The sequence below is a fragment of the Sceloporus occidentalis genome, unplaced genomic scaffold, assembly GCF_023333645.1.
Source record: "Sceloporus occidentalis isolate IW3139 unplaced genomic scaffold, rSceOcc1.0.p SCAF_80, whole genome shotgun sequence".
Lineage (NCBI taxonomy): Eukaryota > Metazoa > Chordata > Lepidosauria > Squamata > Phrynosomatidae > Sceloporus > Sceloporus occidentalis.
The window spans coordinates 594,506-618,239 of record NW_028317060.1 but is presented as its reverse complement, the minus strand read 5'-3'; the positions used below and the strand labels follow the sequence as shown (position 1 = coordinate 618,239).

General features: G+C 37.6%; 1 protein-coding gene across 1 annotated transcript in view; it reads right to left on the bottom strand.

Moving 5' to 3' along the window:
• LOC149285328 (angiopoietin-1 receptor-like) overlaps positions 1-20,086 on the bottom strand; it is a 31,910-nt gene extending 11,824 nt beyond the window's left edge. The window contains exons 1-10 of the mRNA XM_089495493.1: positions 20,059-20,086; positions 9,659-9,970; positions 9,220-9,330; positions 8,287-8,439; positions 5,613-5,744; positions 4,421-4,561; positions 3,216-3,341; positions 2,593-2,747; positions 1,777-1,921; positions 353-514 (exon numbers count right to left, since the gene is read on the bottom strand). Coding sequence (XP_089351619.1) covers positions 353-514; positions 1,777-1,921; positions 2,593-2,747; positions 3,216-3,341; positions 4,421-4,561; positions 5,613-5,744; positions 8,287-8,439; positions 9,220-9,330; positions 9,659-9,970; positions 20,059-20,086 — 1,465 coding nt within the window. The remainder of the gene's footprint in view (positions 1-352; positions 515-1,776; positions 1,922-2,592; positions 2,748-3,215; positions 3,342-4,420; positions 4,562-5,612; positions 5,745-8,286; positions 8,440-9,219; positions 9,331-9,658; positions 9,971-20,058) is intronic.
• Between the last annotated feature and the right edge of the window lie 3,648 nt (positions 20,087-23,734).

Sequence of the window (23,734 nt, the reverse complement as noted above, 5' to 3'; positions counted from 1 at the left end):
ACCCTCTTAAAGGTCAGAAAGGTTGCCTTTGTGAAAACAGCTAAAATAATGAATTCATATTTTATGACTGAATATAAAAATTAAAAGTTATTGTATTTTTTTTTTTATAAATCTGTTTTATTATAGTATCCCTCTGTGAGAAGTGCAAAAAATACTCATTTGTTTTTGCTGATTACTCCTACTTTGCCCAGCAGGTGGAGATATAAAGCTGTGTATCTATATTGCTTCAGCTGAAGAGTTCTCAGTGGTCCCAAAAGCTTCTTTTTTCAAATAAAGGACATTTGTGATTCTGTTCACAGTTTCTTTTTCTTAAAAATCCAAAATTTTTATTCTTTTAATTTTTATTTCTTACCATCCAGGTTCTGCCACGAAGCTGATCTTGTAGATGCTCTGTACAAAAGAGTGACTGATACAATTGGCCCATCTCCAGTGTATGGCTCACAATTAATTTGGATGTTAAGGTAATTAGGTCCACTGCTGTTCAACTTTGGAGCAAGCTGTGGGTACGGTGGCACTGAAGGGGGTTAAAAAGATAAAGATGTTAAACACATGTATAGTGTGTGCCAAAACCATCATATAATTTCCAATCTTCCAATCGCAGCAATAACAGCAATAACTCACTGTAGTAAAAATGCTTCAATTGGTAACTATGGCTAAGTGTTGCACACCCAGTACATTAATAAGATGATATCTGCATAACTTGGTGGCAAAATGTGTTTCAGAGCTGTATGTTTACCCAGGAAAAGAATTGTCCAGCTTGTACAGATTTGTCCTACTCAAATGTTACTATGTGCTGGATCATACCTCCCAACTTATAACCCTTGAAAATCAGGATGTGGGAGGACAGAGCATGGGAGGTAGAATGTCAGTCAAACTGGGAGCGCTACTGTGCATGGACAGAATTCTGTGCATGCGCATTATACAATCTCCGGTGTCCCTGATGCTGAAGGATGAAATTGGGACCACAGGATTGCAGTCCTGAATCCTGCTGTCCCATGAAGCTCTACCTCTTTCCCGAAAAGCCTTGGGGTTTTTTGGCACCTTAGGTGTACTATGTTTTTGGTGACCCCTCTCCATCTTCTCATTGGCTGGGAGCCTCATGTTGCCTCACTGCTAGTATGGGCTTGATTGCCTTCATCTTGAATGTCCAGCAGTGCACAACTCCAGGCCTTGATGGCTGTAAACAGGCCATAATATTCAGATGAGCCGGCTTAAGCACAGGTGTCTCGATTGAAAATGAACTAAATTACTTTTTCTTTCAAGAAAAACAAACTAAACTATTTGTTTTCAGGATACAAGGATACACACAATTTATGCCTTATTTGAAGCCCTTGAGGACTGGAGTTGTGAAGCCCCGATTTGGGCTGTGAATAAAATTCATATGTTCTCTTCCATGGGAATTAGCTAGTCTTTGTGTGGCAGGGAATTCATAGTAGACATGTTGAAGCAAAGCAAACTCTTGTTGCAGCTGTATTGAGAAAATGAGATTATGTTTTCTGGACCTGCAGAGCAAGGTGAGTTCCAGATGGCTGATCAGTTTCATCATGGAGACACCCAGCTAACTGTAGGTTGAATAAACCTTGGACTCTCTTGAGTAAATCTTGTTCCCTCGTTTTTTTAGAGTCATTTTTCTTAGTATCTTAATCAGTGACAATTGCCACTACACAGACAAGCAGAATATTATACAATTATTGGAAGTATCTCCTTTTGTCTTCCTTGGGAAGGAGATCTATATGTAGCATGGAAACTGTAATTGTCACCAGTCATACGTCTTACTTTTAACTGAGATATACACAGGCTTCTCAGTCATCCCTGCTTCTGTCTTCACACTATATATCCAAATGCCAGAGTCTCTGGGCTGCATCTTGTCAACTTTAAAGAGCGCAATTGCTGCATTATCGCTGTCGCTGACTGAGAGAGGCTGTGGAAGAGATTACTGTATTAGTGGGTTGAACCTGATGGGCCTAGGTCTGTTTTCAGCTTCACATGGTGTAGATATTCCAGGTCTAGAAGTAGTATGTTGTCCCTTATAATATCATATTAAATGGAAATTGCCATTGTTAAACAACCTTGTATTGTAAATGGCCTGGTAGGAATATAGGTTCAAACAATAACATTAAGGTAATACGTTTTTGGCATGTGGCAGCCATGCCACTCAGGGTCATAACGTTAGTCCAGACTGGCAAATAGCTCTTCCACACCAAAGCCATCCAATATAACACTGATGGAATTTAAAAAGTCTAATTTATGGAGATACAGCTGGAGTACTATAAATTAGCGCTGTGGAAGTGCACCATAAAGCTAAAGTGACTAGTATATATGTCCCCCATTAAAATGTTGTACCAGAAAAAATAAACATTTCAGCTTTTTTGAGCATTTCCCCCTCTGATTCTCCACCTCTCCCTGGCCTCACCATTCTCCTTTCCCACCTCTCTCCCCCATGTAAATTATGTACAGCCACATCTGTGCAAGATGTCACACATTATACACACTATACAGCATACACTGTATATATTAAAGCTAAACTATATATATAGTATATATATATATATATATATATATATATATATATATATGTTGATGTTGACCGACCTGAAACATAGTGCCATCCTGTTTCAGTAGCTTGAATTGCGGTGCTACAGGAAGCGGGTATCCACTGGCTTTGCAGGTTAGCTTAATTTCTGTTCCAGCATTTAGCTCTAGGGTTTCTTCCAGCTCCAGTATTTGTGGTGGTATGTCAGGTGTACCTACAACGTGAGATACATCCATCAATGCAAATACAACGGGGATCATACACAAACAGCATTTCTAGTAGAAAACAGCAAAAACGGTGTTAACAAGTGGAACACGCCATTGGTTTGCAACAGATGGAGAATAGAAAAAGAAGCAGGATAATAAAGCAATGGCCAAGGTGATAGAATAAGATGTAAAAAAACAAGAGGGAATCGGGAAAATTGTGCAGAAGGTAGGTGATAGAGAAGGTGTTTTTGGAAGAATAACTATAATAGGGTGTAAATTAAAACAAAGTGTTACAAAAAATAAGAAAAATGATATATTGTTTACTATCCACTGAAAGAACCAAAAACAGAAGCAAAACATTCAGTCTCGTAACTGTGAGTAGATGACATACAACAGCTGTGGGTACCAGTGAGGTGCATGGACTCCCTAGAATTTAACACTGGAAAGTGATTTAATACAGTGTTACCTTGCTTTACCTTCATTCTCACAGCGGTTCCCTCTCCATCCCGGGGGGCACAGACAGCCCTTAAATCTGTCGCAGGTTCCCTTGTTGCATAGACACTTCAGCTTGCAGTCAGGTCCGTAGTAGCCATCTGCACACGCTAAGATATACATAAAAGGAGCATTTTATATACATTGTATAAGAGTATGCTACGGTATAGCCAGTACTCTACCCATTTTAGTTTTGAACCGATGAGAAGAATTCTCACGTATGAGAACATGTATACATGGCCTGTTTTGTGATGGCGGGTTTTCATTAATAACTACAAATTGCTGCAGCATCCAATGATGCAGCAAAACAAAGTATAAATGTTATGTTTCTGATAATTTATTATAATTTTGCAGAGTTTAGCTATAGTACAGCAGGCTATAAAAAATGAAATCTCCCTACATGCAGCAGTCTGGTTATCTTATCCCTCAAAATCTCCGCACTAAAGGCTTGTAGCAAAAGCAGGCGCAGTGGCTGTCACAGATATTCATCTATAGGTCACCCATCTGATTTTATCATAATTGTTATTTTGTTAGAGTAATGTATTTTTAACAAATAATTATGAGAACATATTAATGACATTGTTTAGTTTCCATACTGATATCCAGGAGGGTCACGCTATGTTGACAATGCAGCTCTATGGTGCTATGGATAGCCTGGAAAAGGCTCCAGTTGAGGACATCCCATTTTTTTTAATGGAAACCTCCTAATGCATCATGTGCACTCCTCAGTAGGCATCGCACTAAAGACTGTAGAACATCAGCGTCAAATCAGATTAACGTAAGCCTGCTCAACACCAAGCGAGATCACCTAATTTCTGGTGATCCTGGTGCTACCTTTTATTTAAAAAAAAACCCAGGTTAGCTTGTGTGTATTTACATTTAATGGTCATGATGGAAATGGTCAACGGAATTTCTTTACTTAGGGCCCCTTAAAAAATAGATAAACCCCAGGATGTAGCATAATCAGGTATCTAACATCTCCCTAAAAAATAAACTTCAATGTAGAATTCAATTCATCATTCCCGCTATTTGACATTAATTGGCTTGGCAGTTTGTTTAAATCATGTCTTCATGAAAATTGTTTTCAGAAATAGCAGTAAATAATTATTCTTCAATACTGGCAACATGATTTCTCGATTCTGTGAGGTCCAATTTCAGTAGGTATTTTGTGTTGCTGATCATGCATTACCTTCGTCGCACATAAACCCTTTCCAGCCAGAGGCACACGAGCAGCCGTACGGATCCGTTAAACAGAACATGTGAAACTTGCAGCCATCTTTTTCTCCACAGCTTTCTTTACAAGTTGTGCCAAATCTGTGATCACCACATGCTGAAAGGGAAAGGGTAGATATAATTAAAGGTAGCATAATAGGTTGGTAAATTGGTTGTGAGATGCTGAGTTCTTCATAGCTGATACTGTCTTCAGATCAGTGATATAATTAGTGTAATCATTAACAGACCTTGCTGATAAATACATCATTTTAGGGTTTTCGTGACAGATAAGAACCACTTTAGTCTGCAAAGTATCTGATTAAGAAGTTCAGTCTTTTATTTTCTGGACAAGAGACCAATGGATTTTTTTTAAGTTTATTTTTTTTTAATGTTATTCTTAATTGTCCTGCTGTTAAACCTGATGGCATATTCATTTTTGTCTACTGTACTTTGTAAAATCCCTCCATACATCTTTTATTATGGTTCTGTCACATAATATTCTGTTCCTATCTACATTAGGGATTTTACTATTTCGTTAGAGACTTTATCATGGATAACTTGCACCATTTTAGCAGCCAAACAGTCTTATAACAATATTATCGTTAGTTATTCATAAATCGCCCATTTGTAGGTGACCATTACGGGACTGGGTTTGATAGAGACAGACTAATATAGCTAGTTTTGAGGAATCTGCCAACAATGGTTTTCAGGTGGTATTTTTGATGTGTCCACAGCACTGTTTTGGTGCATGCACAGAGATATACATATTATAGGATAACCACATTTCATTCCAGGACTGTATAAAGTCCTAGAATGAGACTAGTTGTTTTGCTGGCCGCTTGGTGAATGGGCTAGTGGATGCATGTAACCACCATGGCTATACTGGTGAAGCAGCGATCTAGGGGATATATAACCTAGACAAGACTAATCAATTTTCTCTACAAGAGGGATAGTAAACTGTTATTTAGAATGTATGTAATACAAACAGAAGCAAACAGACTATAGGAGAGCAGTACAATGCAGGAATTTCTTAAAAACATGGCCTGTTCAACTATAAAGAGCAATAAGCTTTAGTCTTGAACCATTCCAAGTAACTTAATTGAAATTGCATCCTATAAAGCACCTTTTGTCTTGTACTTACTTCTCTCTTAGACATATGGGGAACTTACCCATTGTACATGTTGTTCCCATAAATCCTGGAGGACAGATACATTCTCCTGTGTCCTCATGGCAGACACCACCATTGTAACATATAGGACATGTTTTGTTGCATTGTGGCCCCCATTTCTGGTCTTCACATCCTGTATTTCAAAACTCAATTAATATCTAGTCAATATAAGCTTTCCAAATCCAAGTAAACAAGCAGTTAGTAGTCACAGAATGGTTCCTTTGCAGTAGTAACATACAGTATACAGTGCTGTGAAAAAGTATTTGCCCCCTCCCTAATTTCTTCTGTTTTTGCTTATTTGTCAGATTTAGCGGTTTCATTCAACCAATGTTAATATAAGACAAAGAGAAAGCAAATAAACACAAAATGCAGCTTTTCAATGGGAATTTCAAGGAGTTAATAAAAAACTATCCCCCCATGTGAAAAAGTAATTTCCCCCCTAAACCTAACTGCAATCTTTTATGTCGCTATAGAGGAATTTTGGCCCACTCTACTTGGCAGGATTGTTTTCATTCAGCCACATTGGAGGGTCTTCAAGCATGAACTTCTTTTTTAAGGTCATGTCACAGCATCTCAATCGGACTCAAGTTAGGACTTTGATTAGGCCACTCCAAAACCTTCATTTTGTTCCTTTTGAACCATTCAGAGGTGAACTTGGTCACAAGCTGACTGGTCATTCTCCTTCAATGGTTCCATCAATTATGGCAGGTTGCCTGGGTCATGAAACAGCAAAGCAGCCCCAGACATCACATTACCACCACTGTGTGGTATGATGTTCTTATTGTTGAATGCTATGATAGCTTTATACCAGATGTAACAGGGCCCATGTATTCCAAAAAGTTCCACTTTTGACTCAGTCCATAGAATATTATGTCAAAAGTCTTGCAGTCATCAAGATGTTTTTTGGCAAATATGAGACAAGCCTTTATGTTCTTTTTGGTCAGCAGTGGTTTTCTCCTTGTAACTCTCCATTTTTTGCACTCTCTTTCTAATTGTGAAATTGTGAAAGCTGACCATAACTGAGGCAAGTGAGGCCTAAAGTTCTTTACATGTTAGTCTGGGTGCTCCTGTGACCTCCTGGATAAGTCATCAATGCGCTCTCTGAGGAATTTTGGTAGGTCAGCTACACCTGGAAAGATTCACCACTATTCCAAGTTTTCCCCATTTGTAGATAATTGGTCTCTGTTGATCGTTGGAGTCCCAGAGCCTTAGAAATGGCTTTGTAACCCTTTCCCGACTGAAAGATGTCAATGACTTTGTTTTTGACCTGTTCTTGAATTTCTTTAGATCGTGGCATCATCTGCTCCTTTTTTTGACCTTTTAGCCTGCTTCACTTTGCAAGACAGGTTCTATTTAATTGATATGTAGATTCAACAGGACTGGCAGTAATCATGCCTAGGTGTGTCTAGCGAAATAGAACCCAATTATCAATTACATTTGGTAGATTGGTGGACTCAGTAACTAAGGGGGAAAATTACATTTTCCACATAGCGCCGGTAGGGTTTGATAGCTAAACTAATTAGAAAAGTTGAAGTGTGACAAATTAGGAAAGAAAAGAAGCTAAGGAGTGGAGTTTGGGTTTGGTGATACTTCTAAAGCAGTTAAGTAATAACTTGCAATGTCAGTAATATTTGTAAATCTCTGTTGATTTAAAACTTATAAATGTCTATTGATGGATGGTGAGGGACCCATAATTTTGCTTGTATTTCTTATTGTATGTATATGCATATAATGCTTGTAGTGTACTTGTTTATGTAGGTCCAATAGTAATACCAGTACTATGGATACTTAAAGCAATTGAGCTAAAACAAATAATATGTCTGCAAATTGCTTGACGGTACCTTGTGGTCCTTGAATCAATGAATCACGTAGATCTCTTTTAAGTGTATGTGTTTATAAACTATGATTATCATGATTTGATGATTATCACCATATTTTCAGGTAAATGTCAATTAAAAAAAAGTTAGTATGAGGGACTAATAATTTTGCTTGTCTTTTTTAACTGCCTGTATGTTTTTTTTCTCTAGTATGGTACTAGTAGCCAAGGGACTATATTAGAGAAATGCAATTAATTGTAATCCAATTGCGGTGGTCACAGGAGCTAAGCAATAATTTTTCTATGAATGGGATATGAATTCGGTAGGAACACACATAGTGAAATTATTTTTTTAGTGAGTTTTAATAGCTAGATGACGAGGAACTCACAATTTTTGATCATCTATATTTTGTATTTTACTATTTTCATCTGTATTATGACATATCACCAGAAAAATACAATTATTTTACATACATTTCAAACATTAAAAAATGAAAACAGCGTCCAGAATGGACAATGACTACAGGTTATCTTAGTAAGTGGGTCTGCGGGGTGACTGGGAGATCTTATTGTTGGGATACGGGCTAGATTCCCTTCCTGATGCAGTACTAGTGGTGATTCTTTGTAGTGTGGTCCACTATGGCACTATGGCTTCTTTCCTGTCCATACTACTCTGCTCCTTGCCCAGCGAGTGTAGAGACGTCACATCTGCATCACGCCACTTATACATATACACTTTTTGGATATGGGTACAGGTTTACATCCAGGCCAACTGTACACTTAATATTGCCATCTGTTTGGGAAAAAAAAACTATTTTGCCTTGTTTGCTATTAAATAAACAAATGTAACTCAACTTACTTCTCACAATCAACCTGGTCATAGCGGTGTTAAAATGATTTCCTCCTATATACCTGACAGAATACACGACTGCATCCTTGGGCTGAGCATTTGTTATGGGAATCTCCAGCAAACGTGGTACTTCGTGCTTTGGTATAGAATGAATGAATGACCCTAGAATGATCAAGAGATCAATAAAGGCATGTAACAAAAATAGACAATAGAGTTGACTTTTAGCTGAAGTTGTTGTTCACAGAACATGAAATCATATGAAACATTTCTTTTTTGTGCTGTAAATTACTTTTTTATGTTTTCCGATTTTCCTTAGTAGCCACAAACAGTATACTTTGAGTAGTATGCAGTATGAGAAGTCTAGTGATGGCCCAGGGCAGTAGCCCAGATGCACCCTACCACTTACTGCCATGGCCATCATCATCTAAGATGAGAGCTTGGATATGATGTCATGTCCCAATATTCTGCATGTGCGGCATAGAGTAAGTGCACATTGGAGCCTGTGCCGGCTAGGCACGGTCCTCCATAGAGTATATGGACCAGTTACACAGCAGATCTCTGATATCCCCAACTGGCCCAATAGGACTGTCTGTCCCTTTTTATATGGAAGAGGGACTATGGACCCTCTGTAACAGCTGCCCACAGATTTTACCCAACAAAGTTACTGGGGAGTTTGTCTATTTACCAAATTAAGTTGTATGAGTTTATATAAAATGTTTCCTCTTACTGTATTAACTATACATTTATAAAGGCCTAAGGCTGGCGTGTTTCTCCTGGAAGAAGAATCGGTCTTGCATATTCCGTATTTTACCCAGTAAAATAACATTTAAAAAGGTAACAATGCATTTATCAGGAGTAAATCAGAATTTCCCAAAGGATGATTTCACTGAATTATGCTAATTACCACTATCAAGATTTTTTTCTGACATAGATTGTACTTACTGTTTTTGTAGATTAAGGCATCTTCTTCCGTTGGGTTCTTTTTCACAAAGTAAAGTGTTATATTGTCCCCTTTGCTTGCTGTGACAGTCAGTGAGTTTGGGATGAAGGATGCTTTTGAAAAGAAAAAACAAACAATTGTTCCATTTGATAAATGTTTCACATAAAAAAAAACATCACAGTGCTTAATGTGCATTGAGAACTATTGGAACAAGCATTTTTACTATACGAAGTGTCTGTTTTAAACACTTGACAGTGTAGACTAAGGTTCTGGCTGATGCTGCCCATAAGCACAAAACTAAAGAAGGATGCATAGAAGGGCATCCAAAGAGGAAAGATATTAAGGATCCAGTACATGTAGGGAAGACTAGTGGCCCAAGAACCAACTATCACTCTGTCTACTTGCCAGCCCTTCTGTGTTTAAAATGCATCAGATCCATACCTTGCTCTGACATTTTCATTGTTCGTATCCTTGTTACTCCATCTCTGGTTTTCCACTCGCAGTAATAGGCTCCTATAGCTTCATTTGCCTTCTCTTTTTTCCACGTAACTTTTTTTGCTGATCTTCTTGTATCATCTTGAGTAACTTCCAGGGGGTCTTGGTGCTGGTTTAAAATAGCATCAAAGTCTCTAACTAGAGTGATAGAGTCTGGAGAGCTCCAGTCTGGAGCTATGCAGGTAAGAGATGTTTCAGGGTTTGAAACGAAAGGAAGAGAATTCACAATGATAAGATCTCGAAGAGCTTCCACTCCACCTGGAAAATAATATAGTTTTATTATTGAGTTTGTGGAACACTTGTGTATATTATAACTATTGTGCAGAATTATTTTTTTTACATAATTGATTTATAATATACATATATTCTTTTCATTGGTAAGGTTGAAGAGACCCCCAATATCATCTCTTTTGTTTATCTGGGACTATTTGTAAATATATGATCAGTGGCACACATTGAATGGACTCCCAAGATGGTACAGGAGCCATTTGCCTTTTCAACCAGGTTGGGTGCCCATTCTCATGTCTGGCCAGGGAATACCTGACCGATAACCGCCCCTATGATGTAGTTTGTGAATGGACGTCCAAATGGTGTCTCAGATACTACATGTTCACATCTTCCCAAATAACCAGCCATCTTTTTGGTCAGACTCACTTTACAAGACAGTGTCTGCTGCAAAACAGATTATCTAAAGAGGGAGAGCTATAACGAAGTCTTCTTTTATTGAACATGAGATTGCTACTTATGAGAAATGGCAGAGGGTCCACAGCCTTGCATATTTGGAGGAGGTACATCACTTTTAATTATAAATGAAATGATAATTTAATGTTTCACTTATTACAATGCAATAAACATATATTATATATAGACAGTAAATTACCTAAGGGCTAGCCCCAGAAAAGTTCTTTGCTAAAATGACTTGGTTGCCTTTGTAATTGTGCAAATGCTTATTTAACTAATGCTTTTGCTAGAAAATAAGAATCCTACATGTACATGAGTTTTCCCTTCCTTCTCTTGTGTAAAGGGTTGAAAAAGTTGTAATAGTGCATTATACTATTTAAATATTTGTACAATGAGCTATAGAATGCTGGGGCCCTTGGGAGCCCTAACCATTTGCCTACAACTAAAGTTAACTACAGAAGTGAAGTGTATTCACTTATTAATTGTTAATGAATGAATGAATGAATTTATTTCTATAAGTGTAAACACACACACATATATATATATATATATATATATATATATTGTGAGAAATGTTTATCAATTTGGTAAATATAGCAAGAATTGCTTATAACCATAATATTTTCTATAAAATATAAAAAATTTACTGTATTTGGTATTTGTACAGAAATGGTAGATAATTTCTACTAACAATAATAAAAAAAGAATGGCAATAAAATACAGTGTTTATATTTATGAAACTAAAAACTATAAAATAATCTAAAACATACTTGATTAACTTTATTACTTTGTTTCTTAAACAATCTCTTTGTCCTTTTCTGCTGCAGTTCAGACGGTTAAACATGGGGCACCTACACTTCACAACCTACAATTCCTGGCATGCCCACGGCTATCTCTAACTCCCTTCCTCTCTGCATCCTCTACAAAAAAGTGCTATGTTTTAGTAATACTCTGCAGCTGGACCACTGACAAAAATGTTGGTGTTTATAGTGGGGGAAAGAGGAAAAACCTTAAATGAGAACCGATGTTACTGTACAATTTTTTGTACAAGCTTTTTTTTAGTATAAAAGACACATAACAACATAATACAAACATAATAAAATTAACAGACTAACATTAACACTGACAAACATACAATGCCCAGTAATTTTTTTATGATTTCTTGAAATCCTGAATTACCCAGCAAGCGTGTACTTTAAGAGTTTAATGAATCTCAATCACCCCCTGCCTACTCCTTCTATGAGTTGTTCCAATAGAGCTAAAGGAAAACCCATTCCTTCCTGCTCATTGGAATTTCCTTCCTTGGGAAGAAAAAAAAAAATCAGCCTTCAAGGTTGACACTTTAGAAAACTCAACTTTCACTGGTGATCTGGGAGCTCTCACTCCAAGAGACTTCCTTACATAAGGGAGGTGGCCGTGTTTGTGGATATCAGTGTCCACGGCAATAACCAAATACAGTGTGTAGTTTTTCCAGTTGAATGCAATCGTTAATGACACTACATTCCATACATTTATTTATAGAGGGCCAGCAGATTTCGTGGCGCAATTACGATAGCGGGGCAGTTAACGACAACATTAAGATGGACAATATACAGTTTGATGATACTAGTACAGAGGTTCAAGAGGGCCCTGCTCTTGCAAGTTTACAATCTAATACAATCCAACTTATCACTTGCTTGCTATGGTTCCTTCTACATATTATAATCACTGATTTTATGTCACTTTTTTAACCCTTCGGGTGCTGTGGGTAAGGACACATTTAAACCTCCTGGAAAACCATGTCAATTTTCTATAGATTTAGGTGACAAGCACATACTTTACCTAAGGAAACCTAGATTTTTATTTTTTACGACACGTTGAGCTACCTAGGAAATCTGTGCACATATCACTCAACAATTAAGGTACACAAAGTTGGACACCTTCGTTGGAGGTCATTGTTAAGGGTGGTGGTGTGTTTAGAGATGGGGTCAGGGGCAGAACAATACATTTACCTTGTAAGGTACATCATATTGCTGCACTCAATTGTTGCAAGGAGGCCATGTAGCCCCTTGCCTTCCAAGTAGCTAACATAAACATTCAGTTACAAACACTTACATACTTACTGTAACACACATACACAACCCTATCTCATACACATCACAACTCATACATCATCACACATCACATCCACCTATTAGAAATAGCATAGATCATGTTTTTTTATTTGCTTACCAATCAGTGTAATGGTTTTGGATATTCACCTTATGAAAGCTAAGATCTGTGACTCAGGATGGAATTCATCATTCTCCTGTCCTCACCAAACAACCACAGTCAGAGATGCAAGGTTTTTGCCTCAATTTCAGGGTCTCGGGATGGAGGGGCAGAGTCTCAGGGTCACACAGTCTGTAACTGGTCCCTTCCTATTCAGTGATCTGCTGTGATCACACATAAAACTCCCAATTGGTGCTTTTGCAACTAGCATGTTACAGTATGATATCCCTGTTTGAATGCATTTAACTCAATAAAGTATATCTTTAAATAATTAAAAGTCAAAGTTTCCATAAGGACCAATATTAAAGCCATTTAGGTAACACCTTTGGCAAGTCACTACATTGAATCCTCACAATGGAGTATCAATGGGTTAATAATCTCAGGGTCAGCTGGTTGAGAAAGTTCCCAATTATGTATATCTATACAGTGGGGCAAAAAAGTATTTAGTCAGCCACCAATTGTGCAAGTTCTCCCACTTAAAAAGATGAGAAAGGCCTGTAATTTTCACCATAGGTACACTTCAACTATGAGAGAAAGAATGGGGGGAAAGAATACAGGAAATCACATTGTAGGATTTCTAATGAATTCATTGGTAAATTCCTCGGTAAAATAAGTATTTGGTCGCCTACAAACAAGCAAGATATCTGGCTCTCACAGACCTGTAACATCTTCTTTAATGGCACCTGTTTGAACTTGTTATCAGTATAAAAGACACCTGTCCACAACCTCAAACAGTCACACTCCAAACCCCACTATGGCCAAGACCAAAGAGCTGTCGAAGGACACCAGAAACAAAATTGTAGACCTGCACCAGGCTGGGAAGACTGAATCTGCAATAGGCAAGCAGCTTGGTGTGAAGAAATCAACTGTGGGAGCAATTATTCGAAAATGGAAGACATACAGTACCACTGATAATCTCCCTCGATCTGGGGCTCCACGCAAGATCTCACCCCAGAACCACACAGGGGGACCTAGTGAATGACCTGCAGAGAGCTGGGACCAAAGTAACAAAGGCTACCATCAGTAACGCACTACGCCGCCAGGGACTCAAATCATGCAGTGCCAGACGTGTCCCCCTGCTTAAGCCAGAACATGTCCGGGCCCGTCTGAAGTTTGCTATAGAGCATTTGGATGATCCAGAAGAGGATTGGGCGAATGTCATGTGGTCAGATGAAACCAAGGTAGAACTTTTTGGTAGAAACTCAACTCGTCGTGTTTGGAGGAGAAAGAATGCTGAGTTGCATCCAAAGAACACCATACCTACGGTGAAGCATGGGGGTGGAAACATCATGCTTTGGGGCTGTTTTTCTGCAAAGGGACCAGGACGACTGATTCGTGTAAAGGAAAGAATGAATGGGGCCATGTATCGTGAGATTTTGAGTGAAAACCTCCTTCCATCAGCAAGGGCATTGAAAATGAAACTTGACAATGATCCCAAACATACCGCCCGGGCAACGAAGGAGTGGCTTCGTAAGAAGCATTTCAAGGTCCTGGAGTGGCCTAGCCAGTCTCCAGATCTCAACCCCATAGAAACCTTTGGAGGGAGTTGAAAGTCCATGTTACCCAGAGACAGCCCCAAAACATCACTGCTCTAGAGGAGATCTGCATGGAGGAATGGTCCAAAATACCAGCAACAGTGTGTGAAAACCTTGTGAAGACTTACAGAAAACATTTGACCTCTGTCATTGCCAACAAAGGGTATATAACAAAGTATTGATATGAACTTGTGTTATTGACCAAATACTTATTTTCCACCATAATTTGCAAATAAATTCTTTAATAATCAGACAATGTGATTTATGGACTTTGTTGTCTCATTCTGTCTCTCATAGTTGAAGTGTACCTATGGTGAAAATTACAGGCCTCTCTCATCTTTGTAAGTGGGAGAACTTGCACAATTGGAGGCTGACTAAATACTTTTTTGCCCCACTGTATGTTATAAAATGTAGGATTTAGGAAAAGGGACAGGTCTGCTTTAAGTATGGGACACAAAGAGGTACTAATCATGTGTAGTAGTAGTTTGTTTTATATCTAAAATGTATGATTGTGTTATCTTCCTTTTTCCAAATTACAGGCTTCTTATGTAATGCTCAGCATTCAATAAATCAAATAAATTAGTATTTTCAATGAAATTTTATTACTTAAATTGTCTTTTATTTGTTGACCTCTAAGAAATAGATCCCTTTGTTTTGTAAATCATTGTAGATTTATAACCGGCACTTTTTATAAGGAATTTTTATTAAACTCTTTTTATTTAGAAGGATGCATCAAATACAACAAATACTCATTGCAAAAACAATAGCCAAGGTTGCGTCACCAGACACAATGACAATAAATGTAAGTAAATAATTACCAACATTATTAACATTATTAAACCCTGTTTGGTTTCTGGATGGAAAGGCCATGAGCTTATAAGCATTTTTGTAAAAACATATTAAGTGCAAAGAGGTAAAAGTGAAGTAATCACCATTGCAATCGATGAAATGTTCCTTAGCGGATGACTGGAAAAGGGGTTAGAAGCAAATCCCTCCCAGACAGCCCAAATTACAAGATTTTGGGTAACTTTATTACGCTTTTTACTTGCAATTCCACATACAGCCACAGAAACAAGGGCCTTGGGTAGCATGTACTCTGTAACCGTGTTCCATGTATTTTAACATTCACTTTTGTTATTGAGGTTTGGACAGGACTAGAGAGTTCTGATTTATTGCACAAATTGTCTTAGCTGGGTTCCATCAGCCAACGCATTGGAAAATGGTGGAGGAGGAAGAACGGAATGCCTGAGAACCACACTAGCCTTTCCTCAAAAGGAACTAGGTTATCAACCTGATGTGACCTTGACTAAAGTGACTTCTACTTAGAGTAAATAGTTCTGTCAGTTTATCTTTCTGAATTATTTTCCTTCCCTGTCTGCCACCAGCCTATTGTCCTGCACATTTATCAGTTAAGAAGGCTGGTACATTGTTGATGTAGAATGGAGGAAGTCTACTCTCAAATGATTCCATTTTATCAAAGTGAATTGATCAGCCACAATGAAAATGAATGTTATCAGAATACTGTATAATTAAATCCCATCCTTTTTTATTTTATAAAGAGAACAAATGCATGGGTGTGTAGTGTACACTAAATTTAGCAGGCATTCAGGCACACATTTTCCTTTCATCTGTCTCTAGGGATAAATATTGAATTACCTGGTCCTTAGAGGCAGTCCTCTTGGACCTTTTGTAGACGCACACTACTACATTGTTCAAGATAGGAGACAACTTAGTGCCCCAAAAATATTAGGTAATAATAAGACTGCTTAGCCATTTTCTAAAAGCGGCACAGAATAGATATAGTCCTGAAGCCCATAGAACTAGAGACACTCAAGCTCCTATATGTAGAAATGCAAGTGAACCCCAATTAGCAATTGCCTCCTGCAAGAATCAGTCAAGGAAACATTTCTGGGATCTATTTAAGCAACAGCATCAACTGTGCATTTTTACATTATTTTGTTTATCAAACTTTCATATGGCCTCAAGATGAACCTACAACTAATGTCTCAAATATTTGGTTGCTTGTTCCATAACAAATGGGATATGTAAGTCAAATGTCCTCGGTATAGGGCAGCCATCATGCCCAGACGTGTATGTCAGCCTTCACAGGCCTTGTCAATGACATGTAATTAGTACCCTTCAAGGACTGATGAGCAAGTAAATTCATTGTGATTTTTTAAGATTTATGGGTCTTCTGATGAGAACAGGAAAAGTCTGATTTATAGATAAATGACTATTTGGTTTATGTCCATTTTTTACACTAAACACTGTTAAATCAATACTCCAGCCACAATCAGTAATACAAATACACATGTCCCAGTGATCTCCTCAGATATGTACTACCTGGAAAGTTTCTAGGTTTGACCTGGAGTCTCCAAATAAAGTGTTATGTTCCAGGGTCATTTTTTTTCCTTTCTACGGGCAGGGGACTCCCCTCACACTTTACGCCCGCTTAAGACTATCTAGAGTTAGCCTCTCCATTTACCGCTTGCCTTGCCTCTAATGATGACTACTGCTAGCCCCTTAAAAACCTATTGCCCAGAAGAGGGAGAACTGCCTTGGAAAATTCCCAGGTATAGATATTTGGTTTACTTGAAGTCTTAGCAATTCTCAGGTTGACATGGTCTATTCCAGTGTACCAACGTTATATTCACAGCCTCTAACATGAAACTGGGTTTCATAATCAGCTGCTTAAGCTAAGAGGCCACCAACAGCACATGGACTATCTATCTGTTTAAACAACACCCATTTTGTCTTTGGCAAAGTCGTGGCTTTAGACCTAAAGTGCTTCATTACAGGGCACCCTGTAATAGGCATATTGCATATGTCCATCGTTATGCTCAACCTACTGCTTATGCGCAGTAGATCAGCCGCAACGTGTCCAGCAGCGCATGCGTAGCTGTCTGACAGCTCCCAAACATCTTTTTGATCATACCAAATGTCAATGTCATTAAGTAATGCTCATCAGAAACTAGATTAACTGAGAATAGATGACACTTCTCCCTAAGGTGGGTACATTTTTTATTATATTATATATTAATATATACTTTCATATGCATTGTTTGTTTAGGGGTCTTCCTGTAACACTGGAGTGCCCCTTTAAGCATATATAATGATATGAAATATTTTAAAACTGTGTAAAATGTTAAATGAAAGAATAACAGGACATGCTTTTTCTAAAGAACTAGCCTAGGAGAAGCGACAGGAAGAAAAACATCTGACTAGGAAGTAAAAGACATTCTTCCTTAGTATCTTGATTAACCCTCAGAAAATGAAATATTTACGGCTGTATTTTTCTAAAGCCAAGTTGTAGAAAAAAAATAATTAAACTTTCCACATAAACCTTATGATATAAAGGGCAAGCTTGGTCATTCTCGAGAAGGGCCTCACTGCAGTCTCTTTATTTATAAATTCTTGTCTAGCTAATTCTATACTATCATGTCCTCAGACCACATATGGAGAAAAAGGGCGCTCTTTGTTGCGGTACATCTGCTTCATCCTACACTATGTCAGATTATGCATATTTATCACAAGTGTACTAAAGAGTTCAGCCAATTTTATTTAATTTGGTATATACCGTATATATGTTTTTTTTGTACTATTGTATAGCATGTAATTTGATACATAGGTTTCCCTAGGTAAAGTGTATGTTGTTTATAAGAATTGTCACCTTATTCTAAGCATAACAAAACTAAATGATAATGGCCTCCAACCATAATGGGTCCGGACCCCCGGCCATTAAAAGGTTAATACTAAAGTGCATCACATTGGTACAGAAGACTCCTAATAATGTACAACAATATTATTGTAAGATAAACTGTGCAATATCGATCTCCCTTCTATGGGTCACTGATTTATGGCTCAACAGTGCACTTCCCAATTAGTATATTGCTTTTGGCCAGCTCTACATAAATTGGATCTGTAAACAAAAATAAGTACTGTTTTTATTTTTGGTTTGTAAATATATATATATATATATATAACAGTATCTCTGCTTTAAGAAAATTCTGTGAGAAGTCCAACAGGCAATTCTCAGATTTTACACAGTAAATCTAACTTCGTGATTTTCCATCTTATGCAATTATGTCATCATAAGTACATGAGAACCGTCTACTGTGTTATCATAATGTTAAAGGTAAATGTTAAAGGAACACTCCATCCACAGATTCATGTAAAATACATATTTGGAATCCATTTTGCATGGGCTCTAATGCGCTTTACTGTGTGCAAATCAGTGCATGCATGCATTCTTAGAAAAGGAGATTTTTGACTCATGCTCCTCTGGTAGGTAAAGGAGAGATGAGCTCCCCTTTAAATTAATGTCTGTAGTCGCAGAGCTCAACATATATGTGATTGGTATATAATATGCATTGAAATATAAGTACATTTTGTAGACTCTTTAATTTAAGTAGCAGTAAAACCCATTTCAACAATGACAATAACTTATAAGACCAACTGGAAAAGGCATCATGGAGGAGCCGCTCAGAACTTGATTCCCCAAGTAACATAGTAGGCTTTGAGTGCCAGTATCTATGGGTGGGCTCATTGTTTTTGACAGTGGCATTTTTAACATATGTTTTCAGATTCTGGTGTCTTGTTGATTGCAGTTTAATGAATGTTAATGCAATTTGCCTAAAGTCTCCTACTGGATTTTGCCTGTATTTTACCTTACATTAAATTTCTCACCTCTGGATGACCATGGTCATGATTTACTGGACACTCCTTGGCGAGTCCTTTCTTGGAAAACCCTAATTTGTGTATTTGTAATGTGGCTGTCATGTGCATTGTAATCCATCTAGCTCAAGTATTTTTAACTATAGGGGGCTTTTGGTTTTCTGAATACTCATTTTCAGACTATTGAAGAAAGTTCAATGTTTCCCCCTGGTAGAACCAGTTATTTACCTAATCTAGAGTTACATTTTACTTGAAAACTGGTATCCATAGACTAAACCCATTTATTTCACATTGGAACAGACGAGGCACTTCGCTGTAAAGGATTAACGCTATCCTCTATTGTTTTGTTTATCACGGCTAATGAAATAAATGCCAGCATATGAGATGTACCGGGAATGGCAGAACTAAAAAAAGATCTGTCTTCTGAAAAATGTCCAAGGAACAGAATACTTTGTAAACGAGTTAGAACAGCAGTCAAAACAAAGGTGGAGTATAGTTGGTATTTGGCATGAACACCCAGACTGCCAACTCAGTACATGGCTAAATGTTGCACTTTGCTTGCCCTTCTTACTTCCCCCGCATGTAGAAAATGTCAGAACTGCTTTTCTGACCTCACCAAGAACCTAGCATTGTCTTCTCTTGTGCCCTTAGGAAATATGAAATCACCATCTAACAAAAGAAGGAAAAGTAATGCTGCGGTTTAGATGAGTAGTAATCTTGAAGGTGCTTTTCCACCTATGAAGGCAAGTAGATATGTACCATAACATGGTAACAGCATAGCTGAAAATAACACAAAAAAACAAAACATAGTTCAAGAAGGTATTCAAATGAACTAGCCTTTGCCACAACAAAATGTTCTAGCACGATAAGAAAGAGAGGCAACAATGTTACTGTTGGACTGTGCACTTTACGTAGCTTGTTAAGCCTTTATAGACGGACTAAAATTATTGTTATTGTTAATAATATGATTGGTAATAATCATAGAGTTTTTTTTCTCTGGGTGTCATGAAACATTTTACCATTTGAGAGGCCAGGCAATTTTTCTCTATTTTGCCATAGTTAGAAGGGTTTAACCGTTGAGGCGCCTGTGATGTCATAGTTACTGATCTCTGCAGGTTAGTTGGGATCATCCAATTTTTTTTCCTGCATGCCAGTCATATGATCTCAAATTAAATTAGCTGGCAGTATGATAGTAACATAAATTACCATGGTAACGAGCAGCCACATTAGGCATCCTGTTTCATAGACCGATCCCTGCCTAAAGGGATTGGATTTTAATTGCTTGCGTGGTTAGAGAAACCGAAGTCTATGACCAATGAGCAGAACTCATTGCAGAAAAATTAACCACATTTAACAAAGTGAGATATATCAGATAAAACGGCTTTTCTTTGCAGTCGGTCTGATTATAGATATCTTGGAAAGGCTAAATTTCATGGTATAACGTTATTTGAATGTAGCTTACTGTGTAAGCAAACACACAGAAATACACAAAATGGAGACTAACTAAAGTGCTTAAATAGAACTTAAACAGTTAAATGCAGCAGGATTATCTTGTCATTGGCAAACTGATGTCATTAAAAATGATTATTAATTAATTAATATTAATTAATTTTATTCCCTTAAACTAAAAATGAAAATACAGTATATATTTTAAGGTCATCTATAAAATATAATTTTTGGTATTTTTGTGAAAATTTGATGAGGTAAGTAATGTTAAATCTGTCATCACATTGCATTTCTCTATGTTATTGTTAGGCCCACGATAATTTTGACTGTTGGTTGGAGGCTTTAGGCTGATCCAGCCCTCCATGTAACTGGGTTTTAAAGGCTGCCAGTCAAGAATTAGGTAGCATAGGTGTAGGAGGTTAGAGGGTTGTTGCCTCCTGAGGTGCTCAGGTTTCTAGATGTTGAGTATTTGTAATTTTGTAAATTCCTAATAAATTGGAACACTATATTTGCCTTAATAATATGTTATTGTGCATGTATGGCAAGAGCAATGCATTACAATATATATTTTTGCCTGATACACCCAACTTGTAATTGTTTTACCTCAACATATTCAAATATATATTGAAATATTTCCTTGCTAAGGTGGGCACCAAGAGGGGCTTGTATGCTAACACTGGTGTTTTTTGCAAACTGTATATAACCTGGGAGGCTGAACTTTTATGGTACACTTTTTTCCCCAAAGATATGTAATCCAACAATTTCAAAATTGCATGAAATTATGTATAACCCTTTAAAACCCAACACAAATGTACACAAAGCCATGACTATCCGCGATAATCTTGCTGGCAGGTATGATAATATCATATGCTGAAACATAGGTATGGTCTTTGTCCAGTTTTCTAAAATAATAATAATAATAATAATAATTGTAACAGACTGGTAGACTGACCAGCAGAGTGATCTATCCACTACCTGCTCTGCTTTTGGGGGATTAGAGAGGCTTAGGACATGGGGGACATCTAACGCAGACACATAGAGAGGGTCCTGCTTGTCTTAAGAATGAGCATTGGCTGGGATGGAAAGAAATAATGCCTACATTGAGGACACCAAGTCCTCAAAAAAAAAGGCATATGGAATCATGACGGTAGGGGAAGCCAATAAGATGAGGCTCTTCCAAGACCCTGTTAAATTACAGAATGGCCTGTCGGTAAGACAATGTCAGTAGACTAGAATATTCAAGTATCTACAGCCACAATTTCTCAAAAATAGATGCATAGAATCTCACCATTTTGGTGAGTGCATCCTCAATATCAACCTTTGGTCCCTTTTTTTACTGTACACTGCTGCTCTTAGCAAGCTCCTAATATAGTTGCTCAATATACCACTGGTATGAAGACAATACTCAAATACAGTTTATCTTCCTAGAATCTTACTTCTCTTGGGTGTTCTGTTTGGTCTATCCAAAAAACTGTGCTAGGGGTTATCAAGGGCACCTTGCTGCAGTGGACACAATGTGTAACCCAGTCATACCAATTCTAAAGGATTTTAATGGCACTGAGAGTGAGGGGTAAGGAGGACCGGTGCCAAAAAAGACCTCAAGTGCCAGAACAAGAGATGCAGCCCAGGCCCTCAAGGCTTGGCATTCGGGACACCTGCCTTGCATCTTTAATGGATCCCAGACCCCCTATTATTAGAATTGATCAAGATAAAGTCTGTTTATTAATTCAGCAGAGTAGGAGTAATAACACACAATAATATGGCCAACTGAGCTACCTCACTGCCTCATACCTCATGAGGTCACTGATGGGTTGAAATATATATAATGTATTAAAGAAGCCAAGAATACACTCATAGTCGTATAGCTGTAGCACAAATTATGACATCATAACACTGTGCTAGCAGTAAATTAAGACATTATAGCAAGTGCAACTATACATTTTGTAGCAGCAGAATACTGACACATACTAGTGTAGGGTTAGGTTTGGCAGCTTGTTGGCTAAAATGCAAAACTACTGATTTAGGGATACTTTCACATTTACACCCAATACTCAGGGAGTGTCTTCATCTCCCCCTTGCCCAGTTTTTATCAGTCTTAAGCGTCATAAGCTCATTGTGGAAAAAAGACATTTTTAGGAGAAGGAACGTAAAGAATAAAAATAGGTGTAACTCCTCCTCTCCTGACATGTAAAAAAAAACGGTCATTGCATGGAAATGTGTTACTCGACCATCTGAGTCAGTGAGGTTTATTCACTAAGCATTAAGTTGAAGTGAGATGGAAAAACTTTGTATCAGTCAGTTGCATTAACTATGCATAACTATGTATTATGAAGCGCCAACCCTACTTAGTTTTTCCTACTAGAAAGGTCACATTTACTCGGCATAATATAAAGCTAATGCCATGGATAACATTTTTCATGCCAATCACCAATCACTAGTTTCGTAAGTATATATATATATATATGTACAGATAAAGGCAGTATTTTTATAACACCTGTATACATTTTCTAAGGGCCTACATTGACAACAGAATTTGAAACTTACCTGAAATCAAAAATTTGCAAATGAAAAGCAAATAATATGCTAAAAAATCCATGCTTTCCAAAATACATCCATCCAGTTTCCACGGCAGTTCATAGAGTCGGTGTAGAGCTCACATAATATTTCTCCCCTATTTTTTTCCTATCCTGTAGAGTTATAGTGGTGCTTTAGTGCACAGTCCTTTTTTCCTGCTTTCCCATGGACACTAGTCTACAACTGTCTCGCTGCTGTCTAAGCACTGGGAGTTTAAGTTCCTTTTTCCTGTTTCCTTTGTAGATTAGGATGTGAAAGGCAGGATCTTTAAGGCATTTTTGTATCAGCAGTCCTGGCAGAACATACAATGTGTAGCCTAGACTGAGGGGTGTTGTACTGGACACTAATGATCTATGTTTGTAGAGTCATTAATTGATCTGGGTGAATCGTTGACCGTAGTCTCCCACAAAGGGAAGTTAAAAAAAAAATCTTTCGGTCTATGCATTTCTGTCATCCTGTCGTTCTCATTCTGTAGCACTTATTGTGGGTATGTGGGAATCATTGTCCACAAATATTTTCCGATCAGTTTTTTTTTTTGTGGGGGGGCTGCTGTAAAATGAAGCACACGTCGTCTATTGACCCCATAACTAAGATTTCTTTTGTTCTGAATATTATTACTGACAAATATTACTGGAAAATATTGGCAAAGATTCCCATTGTTTACCGTTTGCTTCTATAAAAAAGAAGATGAATTTAGTGCTTACGTGAAGGGAGAAAATCCCAAAAGCATTGCTTCTATCAGGTAGTCCTCAACGCGTTTCGCCTTTCGGCTTCTTCAGGAGAAAATTGATAAATCCAGTTTTTAATCCGCAGTAAATTACTGCGGATTAAAAGATGGATTTATCAATTTTCTTAAAAAAGC